Source organism: Ascaphus truei, chromosome 15 (genome assembly GCF_040206685.1).
Source record: "Ascaphus truei isolate aAscTru1 chromosome 15, aAscTru1.hap1, whole genome shotgun sequence".
In the NCBI taxonomy this organism is placed as follows: domain Eukaryota; kingdom Metazoa; phylum Chordata; class Amphibia; order Anura; family Ascaphidae; genus Ascaphus; species Ascaphus truei.
This window is the reverse complement of record NC_134497.1, coordinates 32,352,311-32,375,100: the sequence shown is the minus strand read 5'-3', so window position 1 is coordinate 32,375,100 and position 22,790 is coordinate 32,352,311. Positions and strand designations below refer to the sequence as shown.

Below are 22,790 nucleotides of genomic sequence, written 5' to 3'. Positions count from 1 at the left end.
GGACATATAGGTGTGGGGGAGTGTGGGGGAGTGGTGGGGATCATGATGGAATGTACTGACATAACTAGAGGGCAGAGCCAGACTATGTCATATGAACCATAAGTGCATATGGGAATACCACAATAAGTAGAACTTGCATGTAAACAAATGATGAATAAATATGTATAGACTTCTAACCAAAGGAGAGCAACAGAGGATATTATACCATGAAACACATCAGTGAAATTAATGTGATTGTCCACACACGCACATGTCCATAGGTATCATCAGGATCTGACCTAAAGAAAACAACTTAGCTTAAAATCCTCGTTAAGCCCTTTTGGGGTCATTGTACTTAAATCAAAGATAGCTTTAGCTTCCAGCTGTAATAGTAGTTTATGTGCAGGGAGCGTAGTTTATGTGCAGGGAGAGTAGTTTATGTGCAGCTCTGTGCAGGGAGCGGGGGCGCTCTGTGCAGTCTGTGAGATACACGGAGAACAGGTAAGGTATGTGAAGTAGCTTTACTGAAATATATTAAGGACAAAGAGGAATTTACACATCTACATGCAGAAGAAACTATATTTCCCTAGCACAGTGCCTGGGAAATGTTACTGTCTCGTTTCTAATATACACAGTATGTGACACGTGATCCGTTTTGAAGTCTAAAAACTACAACTCCCATGATCCCCTTGGTGTGAGCATGTGCAGTAGGACACAGAGCTGTGACCCGGATGTTGTCAGTGTCTCCACTTCCGGGAAAGAGAAGACGAAGAAATAAAGTGGTGCAGGAAGCACACAGGAGCCTTTTCTTTAAGTAACTTACTTTGTATTCAAAGCATCAGAGCAGGTATATGCAAACACGTGGCGTTTCAGGACAGACACGTCCTCTCCTCAGACCATACACATTACTGTACTGCAATAGTGACACTAACAGGTATATATACCCCTAGGGGTTACACAATCACCCCATACCCATCACCTGTGTTTACAGCCGAGCAGCCTCTTCGCCAAGCAACCTGGAAAACCAATAACAAAATAGTCACACAGGGACAGCTCAGCACACTTACTGAACTGTGGAGAAGTCAAAGTTCATAAGTTACACTTAAGTAACAGTAAATTGAAGCAACATGTACGCACTATATTGGTGCCATAAAGGATATTTAATGACTATAAATTAGTCTGAAGAGCTGGGAGCTGCCATGCTGATATTTTCTTTCTTAGATGATTTTTCTGCCAAAACGAAGGGGTTAAAGCTGAAAAGGAGCAAGTTAAAAGATGGTTCAATGTTATGAGCTTACAGTCAAAAGCAGCATTATTACACACATTTATCTGGGCATAAGATAACAAGGCAAACTACAAACTATTAGAGATATATAGATTAAAGACATACCTCCTATTATAGATAGTGTAAACACAGAGGCACATAGGCTAGATCAGCGGTGAGCAAACTGGTGGGTATGACCCCCAGGGGGGACCCGCGGTTTACAGAGGCCCCGCGCGCTTACCGAAGGCACTTCAATTAAGTGCTGGGAAAGCTACAGGGCCTCTGTAAACCTTTACCTACCTTGGCTCCACATGCGTCGCCATGGCAACGTGACGTCATGACGGGGGGGGGGCGCAGGGTGAGGTGACCGCCGACAGGGGGGCACAGGGGAAAAAGTTTGCGCCCCCCTGGGCTAGATCATAATGTTATCTAGTAGCTTATTAATAATAATTAAGTAGACTTAAGTGTGATAAACAGAATTGTAGAATCCATAGCAGTCGTGGACCAGAGTGACAGAGGTTTAAACCTGTGTCTCTGGTATATCCTCCCACATATATCTAGGTTAATAGTAGAGATTGACCTTACCCCAGGAACCAGTTTAGTTCAAGTCACAATACTTTCTTCGACAGGGAGATTCTGCTGCTGGAGAAGCCCCATGTGACAGGACCAGGGATCGGGAGCGAGCACAGTGGAACGCATATGAATAGAAATATGTGTTCCACTGACAAGTCTTTCCCCTTAGGAACGCTGGGCCACACTTTTCAAAGCCTTATTTAACCAGAGGCAGCTATTGACATTATGGATAACTTTGGGTGCTGTCACCTACACTACTTTGCCTAGTTTACTGGGCAGCTAATGCCAAATCTATATTCTCCAGACTATTGCTCGGTGACCATTACCATTACTTATTGTTTTTCCAAATCCTTTCAAAACCCCCCGAAACTTCTGAAGAAACAGAAATATTTATTTTATTTGTCCCCCAAACAGCTTGTCAAATTATTTCCCCTATATCCCTGCAAGAGAAGAGTTACCAGTCTCGCATGGTTTCTCTTACTGTGTTTCTATTGCTGTTTGTGTTCTGTATCCCCTTCCTCCCAAACCCTTTATTTGCCTCCCAGGTACTGATCTGCAGGTGGTTATTTTTCGTTATCCACTTTGCCTCCTCTGTTTACCAAACACTAGGTTCACTAAAGTGCAATAGCCTCAATTGCACTGTAACAGCCACTCAAGTAAATGGCAATGAGCATGTGATCACAGCAGCTCTTTGTACCTCTCCTCTCACCCCTGTCTTCTCTTGACAGCCTTGTTCAGCACCATTGCTGCCTGTAAGTAGCCTTCGGCCGCGCTTATAGTGCCGGCGACGCGACGTCACCCGAAAACAAATGTATTGCCGCCGAGTGCGCTTATTGCAAACGCGACGTCAATAATGCAACAGAGCGCCGTCGCGAAAACTGGTAACCTGCAAAAGTAGATTTTTCAAGGGCTGTCGCCTCATGTGAGGGCCCTTGAACCAATCAAATGACCGGAACCCCGTGCCGCCGCCGCCGCCCGTTGACGGCACTATAGGTGTGGCCTTAGGCTGCGCTTATAGTGCCGGCAACGGATGACGTCACCCGTCTCCGTAGCCATTGCAAAACTCGTAATTTGTTTTGGAGACGTCTCTTGCTACAAGGGGAGTGACATCAGGCAAGGAGGAAGGCGGAGATCAGAGCAATGGGGAAGGTTGAAACAGAGAGGAGTTTTAATTTCTTTTTGTATGCTGAATTTACTTTACTTTAAATTTCAGGAGAATTTACTATTTTAAAGTTGTTAATATAGTGTGTTTTACTTGACACACACACTCACACCCCCCCCTCTCTCCCTGCACTCACACACACATTCCCCCTCTCCCTGCACTTACACACACAACCCCCCTCTTCCTGCACTCATACACATAACCCCTCTCCCTGCACGCGCGCACACACACACACACACACACATCCCCCCCTCTCCCCCTCTCCCTGCACTCACACGCACACATCCCACTCTCTCCCTGCATCAGAAGCTATCTGATTGGTTTATAGCCTGTCACATGGTGAGACCGTCGTTGTAAAAATCAAATTCTACTGACTACAGAGATTTTGGTCGCTCCGTCTCGTCTACTATAACCGCATGCGACAGATTGAATACATTTGTTTTGACGCTGCGTCGCCGGCACTATAAACTCAGCCTATGAGCTGGGACCCGCGGCGCGGGCGGCCGCGTGAGCATTCCCCACCAGCAGGGGAATCCTTCTGAGCCGGTCCCAGTCCCCCCTCGCTGCACAGCTCACTACGCGCTGTGACGCGTCAGCCGCCAGGGGATGCAAGAAAATTGTGATCCCGAGCGGTGACGCGTCACGTGGTGCGCTGATGAGCCTATCAGCGGCGGGGACTGGAGTGGGAGCTGTCAGACAGGGGGGTGGTGTGTGTGTGTGTGTATATCAGCGTGTGTGAGGAGGGCATTTGTGGGGGAAGGTGGAGGGAGCTGCTTACCTTTTAGCAGCCCGCAGCATCTCCCTCCTGCAGCCCGGGAGACCGAGCCCGTGGAGGGAGGGGGGGGAGTAGCGGGTCCCTCCGCTCAAACCACGCCCCCCGCTCCGGCAATCCCTATAGACCGCATATCGCGGTCTGTGCCTATCAGCGCGCCGCCTGTCTGCACTGCGGGCGCGCTGACTGAGGGAGCGGGGCTTTAGGCTACGGCCCTATTGTGCACGCGGATCTGACTGCCTGGCGGCGCATGCACGGGTAAAATCCGCGTTCTGTGGTCTGTAGAGTAATGGGATGTGCGGGGGGGGGGGGGCATGGCCATGACGGAGGAGGGGGGGGGGAGTTTCAAGCCCAAACCTACATTGTTACCTCATTAGACTGTGGCTCAAGGCTTTTTCTATACTGTATTCCAGTTTCCAAATCAGTCCAGGGCATATAATAAGCTCAGGTTGCTAATGGAACACATTTCTACTACATCACCTTGTTACATCAACCCCACTTTCTGTTTAGTTCCACCGGAAGAAAACTCACCTTTGTGTCACTTGTGTCATCTTGTCGGGGAATTTTTAATTACAACAGTGTTTTTATTTATTTTTTAAGTAAAAAGAAAGTAGTCACTGGTGTGGCCTGTGGCTCCCATTCCAATCAAACTGTGGGTACATACAAGTGAGCCATAGTATATACATTGCTGTCCATTAAAGTCTCATCTCAAAAACTGTAGAGAAGAAAGAAAACACAAGTCACATTATTAATAACCTGTATCTTTTTTCAGCTCTTGCTTTAGAAAATAGACATTACTTTGAGATCTCACTAACTGTCCCAATTTTAGGTTTGTAAATTGTGCGAGAAACGAAGAAGAACAGAATCTTGTGGCGTTCCAGTACCACAGGAAAATCTACTACAGAACCTGCACAGCCCTTCCCCCACACACAGAGCTCCTGGTCTTGTATTGAGATGAATATGGGAAAGGACTTGGTATCGAGGGTGTGCTCTGTGGAAAAGTAACGCGCCTGCACAAGGTAATCAGGAATATGTGTGATACGTGGTTTTTACATCTCTATTGTCTTATTAATGATGTTAAATTGCAAATAGTGATAGATCTGCATACACCATTATTGGTCAACTAGAACTTAATATCACTAAACCTGACTTGAGTCAAAGGGCCAGATACATCAAGCTGCGGTAACCAAAAATGCCATATTACCCTAATCTGGGTTCAATCCTACCTTCCTTTATCAAGTGTCGCCTTATGGTGAGTTATATCCTGCTCTAAGCAGAGAACACAAACCAAAATGTTGCACTTGAAAAAGTCTCGGCCACACTCTCACATATTATGATATATGGAGGGTATTGTGAGATTATTATTTATAAAGAAAGGGTACTCAGAGTTTGTATAAGAAAAGGTTTATCATTTATTGTATTACAACAATATTCAGAAATATCAGAAATATCAGAACAAGCTTCTTATAAGCCAATGGCTAACAGTTACAGTATGTTACCAATCCATTCCTAACTATGCAGAGATTATAACTAGATATGCATTGTCAATACTCACAAACCAAAAGATATTACGTCAGGTCAGCCAGTCCCAGTCTCATCTGTGTGACTTCACACTTAAGTTCGGTTCTCTCTCTCTCTCTGGTCTAACATGGAGTCGGGCCAACCTAATATAGAGTGTATTGTTTACTGCGTACGTGTGTCACGTGTCATGTGTCCATACTCTGTGGTTTGTGACGTATGATGTTTACGAGTCAGAAGACTTACAGTTAGTAACCTAGGATGTTTACGAGTCAGAAGACTTACAGTTAGTAACCTAGGATATTTCATACGTTACTGTTCAAACCACGGCGTGTTTACCGGCGTAAGTTCCCCTTTTATGTCTTTGTAACCTGTTCCAATATCCTGCCACTTCTGAGCAAAACAAGCTATTATTTCTAAGACAAGAAAAAACAGGATTTAACAATATACTCTAAGCTATACCAGGCCTTACATTGATACTATGTATATATATGTACCTGTGACCTGTATTCATTATGCGTTATATGCCAGAAAATACCTGTAATCCATAACACCCTCTCCTACACATAATTATCATATTTTTGCAAATGCAGGAAAAAACTATCAAAGCAGAAAATATTCATTATGTGTACTATTGGAAGACAGTGTCACAGCTCTCTGATGTTGATGAGCTTGAACTCACAGGAGTATGTGATTGATCGCCAAAACACCCACAACTGCGCATATGTGCACAAGTTATTCCACGATGGGAAGGTATCAATTTGTAAAAATCACCCAATTGTAAAGCGGGTTGATGTTGGCTTTCATACACACTCAAGAGCGTAGTATTCCAACGGGCACCAAAACAATGTTGATGTTTATTACCTGAACATGCAAACAAAGTGGTACAATTATATGACCCGTGGCTAACAATGCTGATATGACCTTCTTCAATTGTATAAAAAGACATTTGAAATATTTGACGGTGAATGTCTCTACACTTGAAGTTGGGTTGATCACCAAGAGATAGCAAAGATTTCACTTGCCAAAAATTACATAACATTAGCAGGCTACGCGGTAGCAATGTCCCATTAGGTGTTAAAACAGAAAACGGTCCAGAGGAAGCAAGAGAGTCCTGATACATAAAGTCTCTCATCGTATCGTGAACTGCATGCACTTTGCGGGGTTTCCGATGTGGCAAAACCAGTTCATCTAAGTACATCCTCATGGAGGTTTGATAGGAACGTGGTAGACGCAAGATTTGTGAAGTATCTTTCTTTTCGTCTGTGTCCTTGCAACAAAGCATACTGCAGCAGGTTAGATTTGACCTGTGTGCTTAAAACAGTATATTAGTATCTAGGTAAAAATATAAGAATATATGCTATAAAGCAAAATGTGATTAAGCTGAACGCCTCTTCATCTTCATCTTCGGAAGAAATGAGAAAATACGAAGCAAAATAACAAGGATTATTATCCCTAAAATAAAAAACAATAGTGGTTTTAAATAACCTAGGATTCCAAACGCATTTCCCAGTCCACTAAAAATACTTTTACCAGTAGATTGTAGGCTAGTGCCTATCTTTGTCAAAAAATTACCTGTCATTGGCCAAAAAGTTTTCAATGACTCACCTAGTGTAGTTAACCACTGGGGAAAATCACCAGGGTGCAAATCAACACGTAGTAATTCACTGTGAACTCTCTGTAAAAGGGTATGTACTATATCATGTGTGAACCCTATAGTAACCTTCATTTTCTTTAAATGTGCCAAATAGGCTGTCATGTGAGGAAGGATCAGTGTGATAGCTGGTACCTGGAAATGTACTCCAGATGTGAATTTCTGATGTAACAGAGGTGGAACAAGTGTAGTACCATAACACTGTATACTACCATTAACCGTGACAAGTGATGCCTGAAAAGGAGGAATATCGCAATCCTTTTCTGTAGATAACACTATGTAACTCCCATTATCTAGGCTGTGAATTAATGTAAAAGGGGTTTGAATAGGCATTACAGTTATCGGGCAGTTGCTACCTTGCATTTGATCATTGCAAGGCATGTGCTGTATAATGTCATCACAAATCAAGTAACCTCTATCAACACATCTTATAATGCTGATGAAAAATTTACGATCACATTTCACAGACATGTATTGAAATGGTTGCGCAACCTGCATCCTTGCGAAATAAGAACCTGTGTGTGTTATGTGTCCAAAATTAAGCAGTTCCCAATTTGTTGTATACACGTCTCCTGGAATAAATAATTCATAGTATATAAAAACTTCCCATAATGAGTCATCAGGGTTATGAACCCGTCTGTGGTTTCTTTCTCGTATGTCATAAACTGTGGTTTGTGAAACATATGCCAGGATTTCAGATTCTTTCGGACTTAAATTGAGAGTCTGTGTGATCAAAGTGAGATTTAAAAGTGATATGTCAACCTTTTTACTTTGCAATGTTAACCTGATAGAAGTAATGTGATTAAGAATAACCAAAGCTTGAATTTATTCAGATAACACTGTTATATCTGAAATTATGTAGGAAGCAAATTTTATCATGTGATCTCTTAACACCAAAATACCTCTCCTTAATTCTTCATCATTTGAGTCAGAGATTTGACTTATAACAGAAACAGAATCACTCAGCAGGTGTCCTGTGGTTATAAGAACATCATCGTTAGTAAGCAATTTTCTTGCAGATGTTTTACTTGAAACTTTACATTCATTCATGAACTCTGTGTCATTTTCATAATACACTATGGCATTAATCGTTGCATTCGTACCCCACATTGCCTCTGAGTAGGGCATGTTAACAATATTACGTGTGGTGCACGTGTCATACTCACAGGGTTTATCATCTGGAGCTATTTGAACATTCATCAAATCGCTCATCGCCCTGATTACCGTGTCAACATTCATATGCAAACTATCATTGAGACATTTCTGGAACAGGGAGTAGACTTTGTAATTAGGTTTCATAATCACTATTCGCTCCACACACCAAAAACCTCGTAACCCAGAAAAATGTAAAAATCCTTGATCAATCATTTTCGGTTGCCAGTTAAAATAGCCTTGCGTGAGATTGTAATAAAAGGAACACGGTTTACAACCGTATTTGAATACTGTAGTGTCCTTATCACAGATTCCTTCATTAATCAATTTCTCCAATGTGATACCACACGCATTCTTGAAACCTTTACATGAATGGCTGTAGTATGTAGTATTGGTAAATGTAGCAAAACGTGGTTGAGTGCAAGTGTCCCATGCTGTAGGTTCACGAAACAACATACCATCACCTTTTGTATTCCATTCTTTCGGAAGTGCTGCTGTCTTTAGCTGTCCAGTTTTAGCATCTTCCATCACATCTTGAAGTTTGTGTAACAGGTCCTCAGCGGTTATTGATGAGTTCCACCATCCTGAGTAAATACTGTCAGTACAAAAAACAGCAGATGTATAAGGTCTTACCCCCCCAGGTATTCTGTACTCTTCTTCTTCAGCACCTTCCCAGAATGCCACTCTTGGATCAGTCTGTCCATTGGGAACGAATCCGTTCTGAGTAATTTGACCTGTATTCAGATAGAAAATAGGGTATTGCTTATACCTTACATTGTCCATGGTCACACCAGGCCGAGGGCAGTGATCAGCTTTCAGCTCCTTCGTTGGCCATTTACGTGTTCCTTGAAAGTCAATGAAATAACAATGTCCAAATTCAGCATGACAACGTTGTTCACGGTAGCTTTGCTGCTTCCAATGGTCATGAAGGGGTAAATCATATTTCAGGCTTGTAGATTGCAGCTGTTGCATCTGTGCATTCAGATGTTGTGTCACCAGCTTCCTTCCTTCTGGCGTAGTTATACCAGCTTCTTTAGCTAGCACAGTAGAATCAAACAGCACAACCTGTGAAATCCCCAAAGTCTTTCGTTTCTGGATGATAGGTTTAGGACACGGCTTCCAATACACACCTTGAGGTATACCCACCGACTGTATGTCCACCGGTTTCAAATCGTAATGTAGTCCTCGTTTCACGATGCCGGAGTCTGGTGTGGTAATACCGTGTGCTGCTGTACGTTTCCAGTCGATGATCTCTCCTTCTTGCTGAGTCACAAAATGCCATTGTAACCTGAAAATAACGCTGGCCGATATTGCTAGAAAAGCAAAACAGATTGAGAGACACAAAATAGTCTTTAACAGTCTTTTCTTTGTGATCACCTTAGCCACTGTTTGATAGGCCTTCTGGTAAATATTGCGTTGATCCGGTATGGCAGGTAACACATATATATGTCTTTGGTCACTGTCAGGGAAGTCAGCTTCAGCTTGTAGGACCTCACCTGCGTGATTATTTTCCACATCCTGTTATCTTGCAATCTGCTTCGAGAGGCTGCAGCTCGATCGAAGTCTGTCGCAGATACGGTGTCTCCTCCATCTTGAATAGTGACGTTACTGCAATGTGCTGTAGGCTTAAGATTATCGATACTCACTTTTCTTTCTCTGCCTTTAGTATCTTGGATGATAAAGGTTCTTTCATTTATCTTTTTCAGTATCGTGGTAGGTTTCTTCCACTTAGGCCGCAACGGCTTTACCTTAGCAACCCTCTCCTGGACCGAATGTCCAATCTGCGGCGTCCAAGCTGCAGGATTACGTGGTGTGTGGGCTGTATGGGAAAAAGAATCCCTCAATTCCTGTAAAATTAATATTTGTTCAAGTCTCCCTGGGACAGAAATGGAATCATTAGTAAACGGTGTATTCATAGGAGTACCATATAACAGTTCATGTGGTGTTTTACCAGTTACTGTGTTAGAAATATTATTTAGGCCAATTTGAACCGTAACTTAGAGTGGATACCACTGTGTAGGACGATTAGATAGCATTTTGGTTAAAAGTCGTTTTACCTCGTAATTTTTACGTGCAACGATTCCAGAGATTTCCAGAATGTGACGGCGAGCTGAATGCCCAATCAATACCTAATATTGCGGCCCACTCCTTGGTTTCTGCTGCTGTGAAAGCAGGTCCACCATCGGAATGAAAGGCCTTGGGCTTAGCCACACTTACTAAGGTGTTGAGACAATTAAGCGTAGAGCTAGATGTCGTACTACAAACGGGGTATAACCACGTAAACCTTGTACAAGCATCAACACAAACCAAAACATGTTTGTAGGAATGTGATGCTGGCAAAGGTCCAATATGATCTAAATATATTAAATCAAACGGTTTGTTCGGTATTGCATTAATAATAAATGGTGGGGTCTGATGATTAGGACTGTTTACCAACCGACATGGTTTACAGTTGCTTAGAACTGTCTTAACTGTTTTCCTCATGTTCGGCCACCAGTATTTGTGTTTCAGTGTCAACAAAACATTTTCTCTCCCTAGGTGAGGGTGTCCCACACTGTCGTGTGCTTGCGTAGCGATCTGCATCCTGCTTGCTACAGGGGGAACAATGAATTCATTAGCATCAATTACAACCATGCAATTATTGTTGACTTGTTTAAATGAGTATTTCTTAGGATACCCAGGTGGATTAGGCCTGGTGGCATCCAGACAAGCATACAACTCTGCATCGAGACTGGCTGACTTTGACTGTGCCCTTGTTAACACTTTGTTAACGGCAAACTTCTGACTTACAGTTTGCGCGAGACTATCTGCAAACTGGTTACCCATAGTATGAACCGATGAACCAAGCGTTCTGTGCGCTGGCTCGTGTACAATTTCAATATCAGGCTTTTGATCAAGATAGGCCGCAATGGCCTTCCACTTAGCTATATGCGTTAGTGGTTTCCTTTTGGCATTCAAAAATCCATTTGATCTCCAAATTGGTAGGTCCTGCAGTGCTGAACGTGCTAAATAAGTGGAATCTGTAACTATAAGTACATGTCCCTTAACTGTAAGTGCTTCTTTCATAGCAAAAGCTAATGCATGAATCTCTGCAAACTGTGCAGAGTGGTCTCCAACAGGTAATTGCCAACTATGCAACAAATTCATATGTGCGTCATATTTTGCAATTCCTGAACCTGCAGATTTATTCACTCCTTCTTTGCTGGAGTCTACAGCTGAGCCATCTGTGTAGAAAATGCATGTATAGAAATCATTTGGGTGTGTTTGATTTTCCCATGTCACCCCTTCAAACGGGGATGGGAGGTCATCTAATGCAGTTAAAGTTTTATCATGCACAAAATGTATTTGGGGATCTTCTATAATTGTATACCATTTTAACCAGCGGCTTCTTAACGCCTTCCTGTCCGGAATGGTCTGTTTCTGCAATGTTGCTAGTGAAGCTACTGAAGTGTATATATAGATATCCTGTCCCTGTGCCAAATCACGTGATTTCAGCACTGTGAGTGTAATCGCTGATAATAGTTTTTCAAGCGGCAAATATCTCTTCTCTGTGTTTGTAAATACATAAGGTAATAATGTAATTGGTACTGTTTCCATAGCATTGTAAATTCTAATGTATGCAGCTAGTGGTGAAATGTTGACATAAGCTGACAATGGTTTTGTCGGGTCGCGCTGCGCTAAGTAGGAAGAATCATTAACTGCTGCTAATAACTTTCGCAATGCCTCATCCTCAACTGTTAACCATTTAAAAGGTGTTTTCGGTCTAGTCTGCTCTGACTTAATCTCGCGTGATGTTGCGTGATGTAATGGTTCAATCAGTACATTAAAATCTGGGATAAACGTCATTGAAAAATTCAGTAACCCAATAATGCTTCTTAACTGTTTTAGTGATTTAGGAACACTGATGTTGGAAACTTTTTCTCTGTAATTAGTAGAGAGGCCTCTGCCATTTTCAGCTATTTCAAAGCCTAAAAATGTCACAGTTTCTCTTGCAAGCTGAGATTTCTTTAGGGAAACAAGGTAACCTGCTTCTGTCAATGTAATTAACACTTCTGTCATAGCTTTAAAATGCTCTTCTTCTGTGTCATGTGATAGATAAACGTCATCAACATAAATTTCTGTATTGACAAATTTAGACAATAGTGAGACTACGTCTGCAGTGAATAAAGCTGGACTATTTACAAAACCTTGTGGTAAGCGTGTAAAAACCAATTGTTTACCTTGCCAGGTAAATGCGGTTAGCCAATAACTCTCAGGCGTGATTGGATGGGAAAAATACCCGTTGCTTAAATCAAACGTAGTTTTAAAGCGTTTACGCTGTAATCCGCTTAAGATTGAAGGTGAATGTGTGTTCTGTGCTGTCACTGAAGGTGTGACTCTGTTCACTTCCCTATAATCTAACACCATTCGCCATGAACCATCTTTTTTAGGCACTGGATATACTGCAGTATTCATTTGGCTATACTGTTCAAGCAGTACTCCTTGTTTAAGCAAATCATTGATTACAATTTGTATGCTTGGTAAGGCGGCATGATTAATTTTATATTGTGCCTGTTTCTTTGGAAGTGTAGAACATGTATTAATATTGTGTACTATTTGTTTTCTAAATCCGACCTGATTTTCCCATTGTTGAAAAATATATTTATGTGTCATTAACCAATTATACAATTTTGTTTTATCATTAAAAGCACTTTCATTGCATTGATCTGTGATAATTTTTTCCAAGTCAAATTTCACAGTCAATTCCGTCTGCTTGCGGTTTTCTGTAACTTCCTCTTTTATTGTAAAGAAGGAAGCCACATCTTTGTATGCTATAAGAAAGTCACAACCTAATCTGTCATGTTCAACTAATTCAATAGAAACTCTTCTGTCATTAATTTTTAAGTCTAAATAATATGAAGGATAAGTGCCATTTCCTTCAATTGTTTGTATCGTGATGTCGTGTACATAATTTTCATCTATTAAAATATCAGTTCTTACAAGGGATATGTCGGCTTGTGTATCTAATAGGCCAGTATAATTTTTTCCCTTGTAGTGAATGTGTAACGTTAAGTTTGTCATTCTTCAAAGAGGAGGTCTGCAGGGAAGTGAGTTATCTTCCCAACAAATTTCTCTGTGCTCGCCGGTGTCGTTGCTGCTGCAGCCTGTTTAACCTCACGTTGGCTGTTCGTTAATCCTGAAGTCTGCGTAGCAAAACCTGTACGCTTGTCATGAAATTTAATTTCGCTAGCCTTGCCTTGCCCATATCTGTCAGGAGTTTTAATGTATTGTCTCAGATTATATCTGGACACTGCACCCTCATTACGAGCTTGCTGTTCAAAGCGTGTATTTTGTTGTGTAGTCTGTGGTGTAGGAGTGTTTTGTCTCTGTGTAGGGGTCTGAAAACTTCTATTATCTCTTTGAAAATTACCTCTTCTGTCCCACTGCTCGTCTCTAGGATAAACTGGAGTCTGATACTGGGTGAACGGAGGTCTCCACTTTCTCTCTTGGACAAGAAAATTTCCCCTCTTTTCTGCGTTTGATCTCTCTGGTTTCCTGTCACTGGCTTGTGGCTTAGTTAATCCAATCGGATCCCCAGTGAGTGATCTGCCAACAAGAGTGTAAGTATTTTTCAAAATCTCAGGAACCATAACTGGTTTTTGTTCCACTGGTACACCTTGAATTTGTCTTTCAAGGTCTAACAGCAAACCCTGTCCCTTAATCAAAGCCTTCAGACAACCCCACACAATCTCATGGTTGCCTTGTGTAAAGCGTAACCCTAGAATATAAGCTGCTACAATCCCACTAGTCTTATTAACTTGTCCTAGCGTATCTGCCAGTGATGAGATAGTAACTTTTCCATGGGTTTTCTCATACACATTGCTGATGACTGAATCCCAGTCTCGTGCTTCAGCTAATGTGATTGACAAACCCGCTGGTAGCAGGGAATTTACCAAAGCAAGTTTCTGATTTGCGGTCGGTGTAGGATACACCCCACCTAAACAATGCGTTCTCTCATTAAGCCACAATGCAATGTCTTTTGGATTAGTTGGCAACTTTCCAATAGTAGCCTTAATGTTCGCCATGGGAATACAAACTTGTACCCGAGCTGGTACAGTACATCAATTAACGCTGGAGCAGCTCCTCTAATTGCGAAGAGGGCATTAACAATTTCTCTTAACAGCGTGATTTCTGCAGTTGCATTTCCGCGCTCTGTCAGAACGTCGCGTGCTGCTGGTGTTAACTCAGGTAATGTAACTGGTGTAAATAAGTGTGTGCGATTCTCCCCATATTTCGCACCAGAATTAATAGGACCATGTCTGTCCACGCCTGTAGCAATCACAGGCTGTTGTCCCAAAATGACAGTCGCTGCATTATGTGTCAAATTAATGATCGTGTGTATTAACGGATCATATGCCTGTTGTACGTACTGATATGTGTTTGGATCAGTTGTGGTGTCTATTGTTAGATAGCAGTATCTTGCCCCAGGTCCCCACGGGCCAAATTGAATTTCAAATGCCAGAGTTTCACCGTCAATCAGATTTCTCTGATACTGATTCCTCATTAAAACATTCAGATCTGCAACTCGTGCAAAATCCGTAACAGCCATGATATACTATATATATATATATAATGAAAATTGTACCTTCTCTTTTATAAAGAGGAAATATAGCATACACGTGTACTTTCAAGATTAAATGGGTAACGTAAGATTTATTATACAACTCATGAGTAATTAACCACGTTGGAGCGCCATAATCTGGGTTCAATCCTACCTTCCTTTATCAAGTGTCGCCTTATGGTGAGTTATATCCTGCTCTAAGCAGAGAACACAAACCAAAATGTTGCACTTGAAAAAGTCTCGGCCACACTCTCACATATTATGATATATGGAGGGTATTGTGAGATTATTATTTATAAAGAAAGGGTACTCAGAGTTTGTATAAGAAAAGGTTTATCATTTATTGTATTACAACAATATTCAGAAATATCAGAAATATCAGAACAAGCTTCTTATAAGCCAATGGCTAACAGTTACAGTATGTTACCAATCCATTCCTAACTATGCAGAGATTATAACTAGATATGCATTGTCAATACTCACAAACCAAAAGATATTACGTCAGGTCAGCCAGTCCCAATCTCATCTGTGTGACTTCACACTTAAGTTCGGTTCTCTCTCTCTCTCTGGTCTAACATGGAGTCGGGCCAACCTAATATAGAGTGTATTGTTTACTGCGTACGTGTGTCACGTGTCATGTGTCCATACTCTGTGGTTTGTGACGTATGATGTTTACGAGTCAGAAGACTTACAGTTAGTAACCTAGGATGTTTACGAGTCAGAAGACTTACAGTTAGTAACCTAGGATATTTCATAAGTTACTGTTCAAACCACGGCGTGTTTACCGGCGTAAGTTCCCCTTTTATGTCTTTGTAACCTGTCCCAATATCCTGCCACTTCTGAGCAAAACAAGCTATTATTTCTAAGACAAGAAAAACCAGGATTTAACAATATACTCTAAGCTATTCCAGGCCTTACATTGATACTATGTATATATATGTACCTGTGACCTGTATTCATTATGCGTTATATGCCATAAAATACCTGTAATCCATAACAACCCCACATAAAAAAGTGCCTTATTAGCGTGCAATGAATCAGCGTTGCAGTGCCAAAAATAAAGCACTTTTTTTTAATCGGACTCGTTAAAAGCGTCAGATCCGATACAATCCAAAACGGGCATATTACCGCATTTTCAAGTAAAAACTACCTTACATCAAGTTCGGATATTTATCGGAACGGGATGAACAGCAGAAATACCGCAAATATTTTATCACCTACTCCAGGCTGGCGTTAGCCCTGTCTTTCCTATGTATATAATGGCCACTATACTGCCCATTATATACATAGGTAAGATGAGCTAAACCAACAAAAAAACATTTCCTAACCATGTTGACCCTGTTAGTGTATGAATAACAAAAGAAAAAGAGTCCCTACAGAATGCACTCACTGTCTCGTATGTAATGTAATAATTGGCATAAAGATAAAAACCTTTTAATTATAATACTAAAAATAGTAGAAATAGAATTGGCAAAATAGAATCCATGACCAATTCTAATAAACAGACATAACAAACTAAATAATAAACGCACCAAAATAAAGCAGTATTAAACTGTATTAGTTTGTTGTTCCTAATGGATACCTCTTATTCTGTAGCTGTGGGTAGTTTAATGAAAAAATTCTTTATTAATAACGTTTACCTACAGGTGTACAGAAGTTAATCCCAGAATTTAATATTCAATATTTATTCTTAAATTCCGGATTTAGTAATAAACTCGGGGCACTAGATCCCTAAATAGGGACAACCAAATAGGACAACTATTTACAAAAATATAAAAAAACTGCATATAGAGTATCCACAATCTAGAAGCTCTAGATGTGAGGTCACAAACACACATGTAGCGTGTCTATGGTCCAAATACTGATAGCTGCTTGATCAGAGTTTAATCAGTTATTCCATCATGGAAATATAGTTGTGTTGGTGTGGTAAATCAGGTATATCCTGGTTTACCTATTGTTAGTAATCCGCCACACATACAATATATTGACGGGCAAAGTTAGTACCAATCAAATCAAAGTAGTGGCAATACAAAGAAAGATGTATTACGTTTCGCGTCTCGTATTGCTGCTTTCTCCACCTTTGAGAAAGTGGCAGTACAATACGCGAAACGTACGTCAGGTGACCGGGCGGAAGGACGTCACTCCATAGGGCGGTAATATCGAAGCAGGTATGAAACCCTGCAAGCGAGCAAATGATACTATGTGATATTATATCTGTTACTTACTATATAACATAATGAGGCTTTAATGTGCTGCGGGCAGCAGATCCGTGCCTCTAGGCATAAAAATATAACAGATGTGCCTATTTGAACTTTAGTATTGCAACGTTCTGTGGTTATGCCTAAGAGTTACAGCAAGTGAGCTGAAGATACAATGAGATACTATATCCGCTACTCGTTATACTAAGAAATTAGGCTATAACTTGATAATGGCAATAGACCCATGCCTTGAGGCATAAAAATATATTTGATGTGCCTTACTGAAGTTGCGCTTTGCAACACCTTTGAGATAATGAGATGTACATTGCTATTTTGAATTCTATTGGTCCAATGAGAGCTAAGTTGGGGATATAATAACATTAAGTCATCCCTCTCATGTGTAACAACAAACAAAGTGAACACATAAGATCTGTTATACAATTGGATAGGGTTTGATACCTTGTACCCTTTTTTTTTTTATTGGTATAATTTTCAGGCACTGTTGTTACCATCGCGATATTGCAGCATACAAACTATATATACATATACTCAATTCTAATGTAAGGAATTTGAAGTTAGAACTTTGTCACGAATTTAAGAACCGTTGCCCGGGCCGTTTAATAACACTGCTGGTTTGTGTGCTGCAAGCAGTGCCCGTGATTACCTATATGATACAACTTAATAGATGTAGTACATCTTTCTTTGTATTGCCACTACTTTTATTTGATTGGTACTAATGTTGCCCGTCTATATTGTATTTGTGTGGCAGATTACTAACAATAGGTAAATCAGGATATACCTGATTTACCACACCAACACAACTATATTTCCATGATGGAATAGCTGATTAAACTCTGATCAAGCAGCTATCAGTATTTGGACCATAGACACGTCCCTTGTGTGTTTGTGACCTCACATCTAGAGCTTCTAGATTGTTGATACACTATTCACAGTTTTTTAAGCAGTTTGTAAATATATTTTGTAAATAGTTGTCCTATTAGGTTGTCCCTATTTAGGAATCTAGTCCCCCGGGTTTATTACTAAATCCGGAGTTTAAGAATAAATATTGAATATTAAATTCTGGAATTAACCTACACCAATAGGTAATACACGTTATCAATATGGATTTTTTTTCCTTAAACTATCCTCAGCTATGGAATCAGAGGTATCCATTAGGAACAACGAACTAATAGTTTTATACAGGCATACCCCGCATTAACGTACGCAATGGGACCGGAGCATGTATGTAAAGCGAAAATGTACTTAAAGTGCAGCACTACCTTTTCCCACTTATCGATGCATGTACTGTACTGCAATCGTTATATATGTGCATAGCTGATGTAAATAACACATGTGTAACGGGCTCTATAGTCTCCCCGTTTGCGCACAGCTTCGGTACAGGTAGGGAGCCGGTATTGCTGTTCAGGACGTGATGACAGGCGCATGCGTGAGCTGCCGTTTGCCTATTGGGCGATATGTACTTACTCGCGAGTGTACTTAAAGTGAGTGTACTTAAAGCGGGGTATGCCTGTACTGCTTTATTTTGGTGTGTTTATTATTTAGTGTGTTGTCTGTTTATTAGAATTGGTCATGGATTCTATTTTGCCAATTCTATTTCTAAAATATTTTTTGGGTGCTGGGATGTCACCTTAAAGAGAGGTAACTGCATTCCTTTTTTGGAATCACATTCCATGATTTTGCATCGTTTTTGATTTTGCACTGTCCCCACCACCATTGTATATGTATATATGTTAAATTACAATAATTGTGCATTTGGTTCCTGATTTAACAATGGAGATTTAGCAGAAAGTTGGGTCATCCTATAACAATTACAGACCTGGTACATGAAGCGATAACGGGAACACTCAGTGGCTGTTATGTGAGCTTCTAATGAGACACGTATTCTATTCATTGTACAAACATTTTTTAATTATACCTTCACAACTGAAACTATCGATTTACTATCTATCTAAGGATTTGAAAAGATTTCTGCCACTTTAATTGGTGTTTTGCAGCTAGTGAGATTTCCTTTTAAATCGTTAAATATTATGATCCACTTTAAATGTATGATCCACTACATCTACTCTCCCGGCCCTAATGCTGCACATGTTCTGCTAAACCCTTCATTTTTACAATGTACATCTACAGTTTACTTTCATCCTGAACTTTTTTCTGATATCCCAACTTACCTCTCCTGCATTACCTTTTGTAAGACAGTTTGTGTAACAGTGACTTTTTTGTCTCGTCTAGTACAAAGACAAGCTCCAATAATCCACCCATGCCAGCACTGGAAGGTTTCTTTTAGCAGCCAGGATTACCTCCTCAAACATCTGAAGTTCAAACACCCAAATGAGTATACGAAAAAGATGACGACAGAACAATCTTGCAACATTCCAATAAATATGACAGAAAATGCATCTTTCAACCAGTCAAGGCAATTAATAAACAATGTAACTGCTTCTCATTCCAAAAGATATATATTAGCAGCTGCCACCGGAAAAGATCTTGGAGAAAGTGGGAAGAGTCTGACTTGGTTATCAGACCAGAACATACAGAAGAGAACACAGACCGGGGAGAGTCCGCATGTATGTGGGGAATGTGGGAAGGAATTTAATGTGTTATCCAACCTGAGGAGACACGAGCGGACACACACAGGGGAGAGACCGCATGTATGTGGGGAATGTGGGAAGGGATTTAGTGATTTATCCAACCTGAACAGACACAAACTGACACACACAGGGGAGAGACCGCATGTATGTGGAGAATGTGGGAAGGGATTTAGTGACTTATCCTACCTGAACACACACAAGAGGACACACACAGGGGAGAGACCGTATGTATGTGTGGAATGTGGGATGGGATTTAGTGACGTAGCCAGCCTGGGGAGACACAGGAGGACACACACAGGAGAGAGACCGCATGTATGTGGGGAATGTGGGAAGGGATTTAGTCGGTTATCCAGCCTGAACATACACAAAAGGACACACACAGGGGAGAGACCGCATGTATGTGGGGAATGTGGGAAGGGATTTAGTGTCTTATCCAACCTGAACATACACACGAGGACACACACAGGGGAGAAACCGCATGTATGTGGGGAATGTGGGAAGGGATTTAGTGTGTCATCCAGCCTGATCACACACCAGAGGACACACACAGGGGAGAGACCGCATGTATGTGGGGAATGTGGGAAGGGATTTAGTGACTTATCCCACCTGAACACACACAAAAGGACACACACAGGGGAGAGACCGCATGTATGTGGGGAATGTGGGAAGGGATTTAGTGTGTCATCCAGCCTGATCACACACCAGAGGACACACACAGGGGAGAGACCGCATGTATGTGGGGAATGTGGGAAGGGATTTAGTGACTTATCCCACCTGAATACACACAAAAGGACACACACAGGGGAGAGGCCGCATGTATGTGGGGAATGTGGGAAGGGATTTAGTCAGTTATCCATCCTGATCACACACCAGAGGACACACACAGGGGAGAGACCGCATGTATGTGGGGAATGTGGGAAGGGATTTAGTGACTTATCCCACCTGAATACACACAAAAGGACACACACAGGGGAGAGGCCGCATGTATGTGGGGAATGTGGGAAGGGATTTAGTCAGTTATCCATCCTGATCACACACCAGAGGACACACACAGGGGAGAAACCGTATGTATGTGTGGAATGTGGGAAGGGATTTAGTGACTTATCCAGCCTGGGGAGACACAGGTGGACACACACAGGAGAGAGACCACATGTATGTGGGGAATGTGGGAAGGGATTTAGTCGGTTATCCCACCTGAACACCCACAAGAGGACACACACAGGGGAGAGACCTATCTCTAAATCCAGGCATGTTTAGGGAGAACCAGTGACTAAGACACTCACATTTAAGTGCACATGTGTGTCTGTGTTATGCTAAATCACAATGAAAGGTGACTTTAGTTTATGAACAAGCTCCTCACCCCTACCACTTGCAGCACTTATCACCTGAGATCAGTCTCCAAAAGACTATTCATGGTCCCAAGGCTCAACAAAGTATCCGGACGTTCCTCCTTCTCCTTCCGTGCACCCCAAAACTGGAACAACCTACGAGAGACTCTCACATCCACCACCAGTTTAAGTTCTTTCAAATCTAAGGCTGTCTCACATTTTAACCTGGTCTGTAACTGTTTCATACGCTCATAATATATGTTTTCTTTAACTGTGCACGCAATGTCTTGTATAAAATGTATACCCTGTTCATTTATGTAACTGTACTTGTAACCATGTATTATTTGTTTTACTCTGTGCCCAGGACATACTTGAAAACGAAAGGTAACTCTCAATGTATTACTTCCTGGTAAAATATTTTATAAATAAATAAATAAATGTTGCATAAAGCGACCATTTTAAAAGGATAAAAAGTTATAACGTTTTTAAATGCAGGCTAGTCGTATGATTCTTATTGTTTTTTTATTTAAAGAAAAATGTTCTTAATAATGTTTTATATTTCCATGCTGTTGGTTTAAATAAAATGTGCGTTTTCCATTATGCTGAAAAGGACTGTAGACTCACTTAGCTGGGAATCAGAATAGTTTCATCGTTACTAATTTATCGTCAGCATTAGGCCACAGACAGACTCGCTTCTAATGTAAGTTTTATTACTGTTTTGGATATGGGGTTAATTTAAGAGGTCTAGGGTAGTAGGTTTTAGGATAAGTTCTTGGGGTAGGAGGCTTTATGGTAAGGGATTAAGGTGCGTGGTTTTAGAGAGAGGGGTGTGACGGCCTTCAAAATAAAGGTGAGTGGACTGGGGGGTGGCACGGGACTGGAAGCCCCTCACTCACCTCTGGGTTTTGTTTGGGGCTTGTTCCATTGTACGGGAAAGTGAGCTTTGTGTTACCAGGCAGATGTGGGACAGGTGTCAGGTGATTGGCTGAGGAGTAGGTGCGGGCAGGTGGGCAGAGTGCTGTGATTAGGCAGGCCAAAAGGAGGGCGTGGCTAGGGAGTTTGGATGGGAAAAAGAACGGTACGGTGTATAGAGAAGGAGCAGAAGCAGATAGAGAAATTACCTGAGGCTAGGGGACATTGGCTGCCCCATTCCCCTCCCTATGTGTTATACAGTCATGTGAAATAGAAAGTACGCCCTTTTTGAAGTCCATGGTTTTACATATCAGGACATAATAACAATCATCTGTTCCTTAGCAGGTCTTAAAATTAGGTAAATACAACCTCAGATGATCAACAACACATGACATATTACACTGTGTCATGATTTATTTAACAAAAATAAAGCAAAAATGGAGAATCCATTTGTGAAAAACTAAGTTCACCTTATGATTCAATAGCTTGTAGAACCACCTTTAGCAGCAATAACTTGAAGTAATCGTTTTCTGTATGACTATCAGTCTCTCACTCTTTTTTACACCATTGCTTCAGTTCATTGAGTTTTGTAGGCATTTGTTTATGCACAGCTCTCTTAATGTCCAGCCACAGCATTTTAATCGGGATGGGGTCTGGACTTTGACTGGGCCATTGCAACCCCTTGATTCTTTTCTTTTTGAGTCATTCTGTTGTAGATTTGCTGGTGTGCTTGGGATCATTGTCCTGTTGCATAACCCAATTTGGACCAAGCTTTAGCTGTCGGACAGATGGCTACACATTTGACTCTAGAATACTTTGGTATACAGAGGAGTTCATGGTCGACTCAATGACTGCAAGGTTCCCAGTTCCTGTGGCTGCAAAAACAAGCCCAAATCATCGTGCTTGATAGTTGGTATGAGGTGTTTGTGATGAAATGCTGTGTTTGGTTTTCGCCAAACGTGGCGCTCTGCATTATGGCCAAACATCTCCACTTTGGTCTCGTCTGGGCAAAGGACATTGTTCCAGAAGTCTTGTGGGGTTGTTCAGATGCAACTTTGCAGACCTAAG

General features: G+C 41.3%; 1 protein-coding gene across 2 annotated transcripts; it reads left to right on the top strand.

The window, feature by feature from the left end:
* The first annotated feature begins 705 nt into the window (after nt 1-705).
* Nucleotides 706-21,310, top strand: LOC142466776 (uncharacterized). Of its 2 annotated transcripts, XM_075572177.1 has the most exons (4): nt 706-826; nt 4,580-4,769; nt 13,512-13,674; nt 19,124-21,310. In XM_075572177.1, the coding sequence occupies exon 4, from the start codon at nt 19,240-19,242 to the stop codon at nt 20,737-20,739; it is 1,500 nt and encodes a 499-aa protein (XP_075428292.1). In that variant the 5' UTR covers nt 706-826; nt 4,580-4,769; nt 13,512-13,674; nt 19,124-19,239; the 3' UTR covers nt 20,740-21,310. The 2 variants fall into 2 exon arrangements, with proteins under 2 accessions (XP_075428292.1, XP_075428293.1); XM_075572178.1 differs by lacking the exons at nt 706-826; nt 13,512-13,674 and having other exon boundaries at nt 4,107-4,769.
* Nucleotides 21,311-22,790: the final 1,480 nt, after the last annotated feature.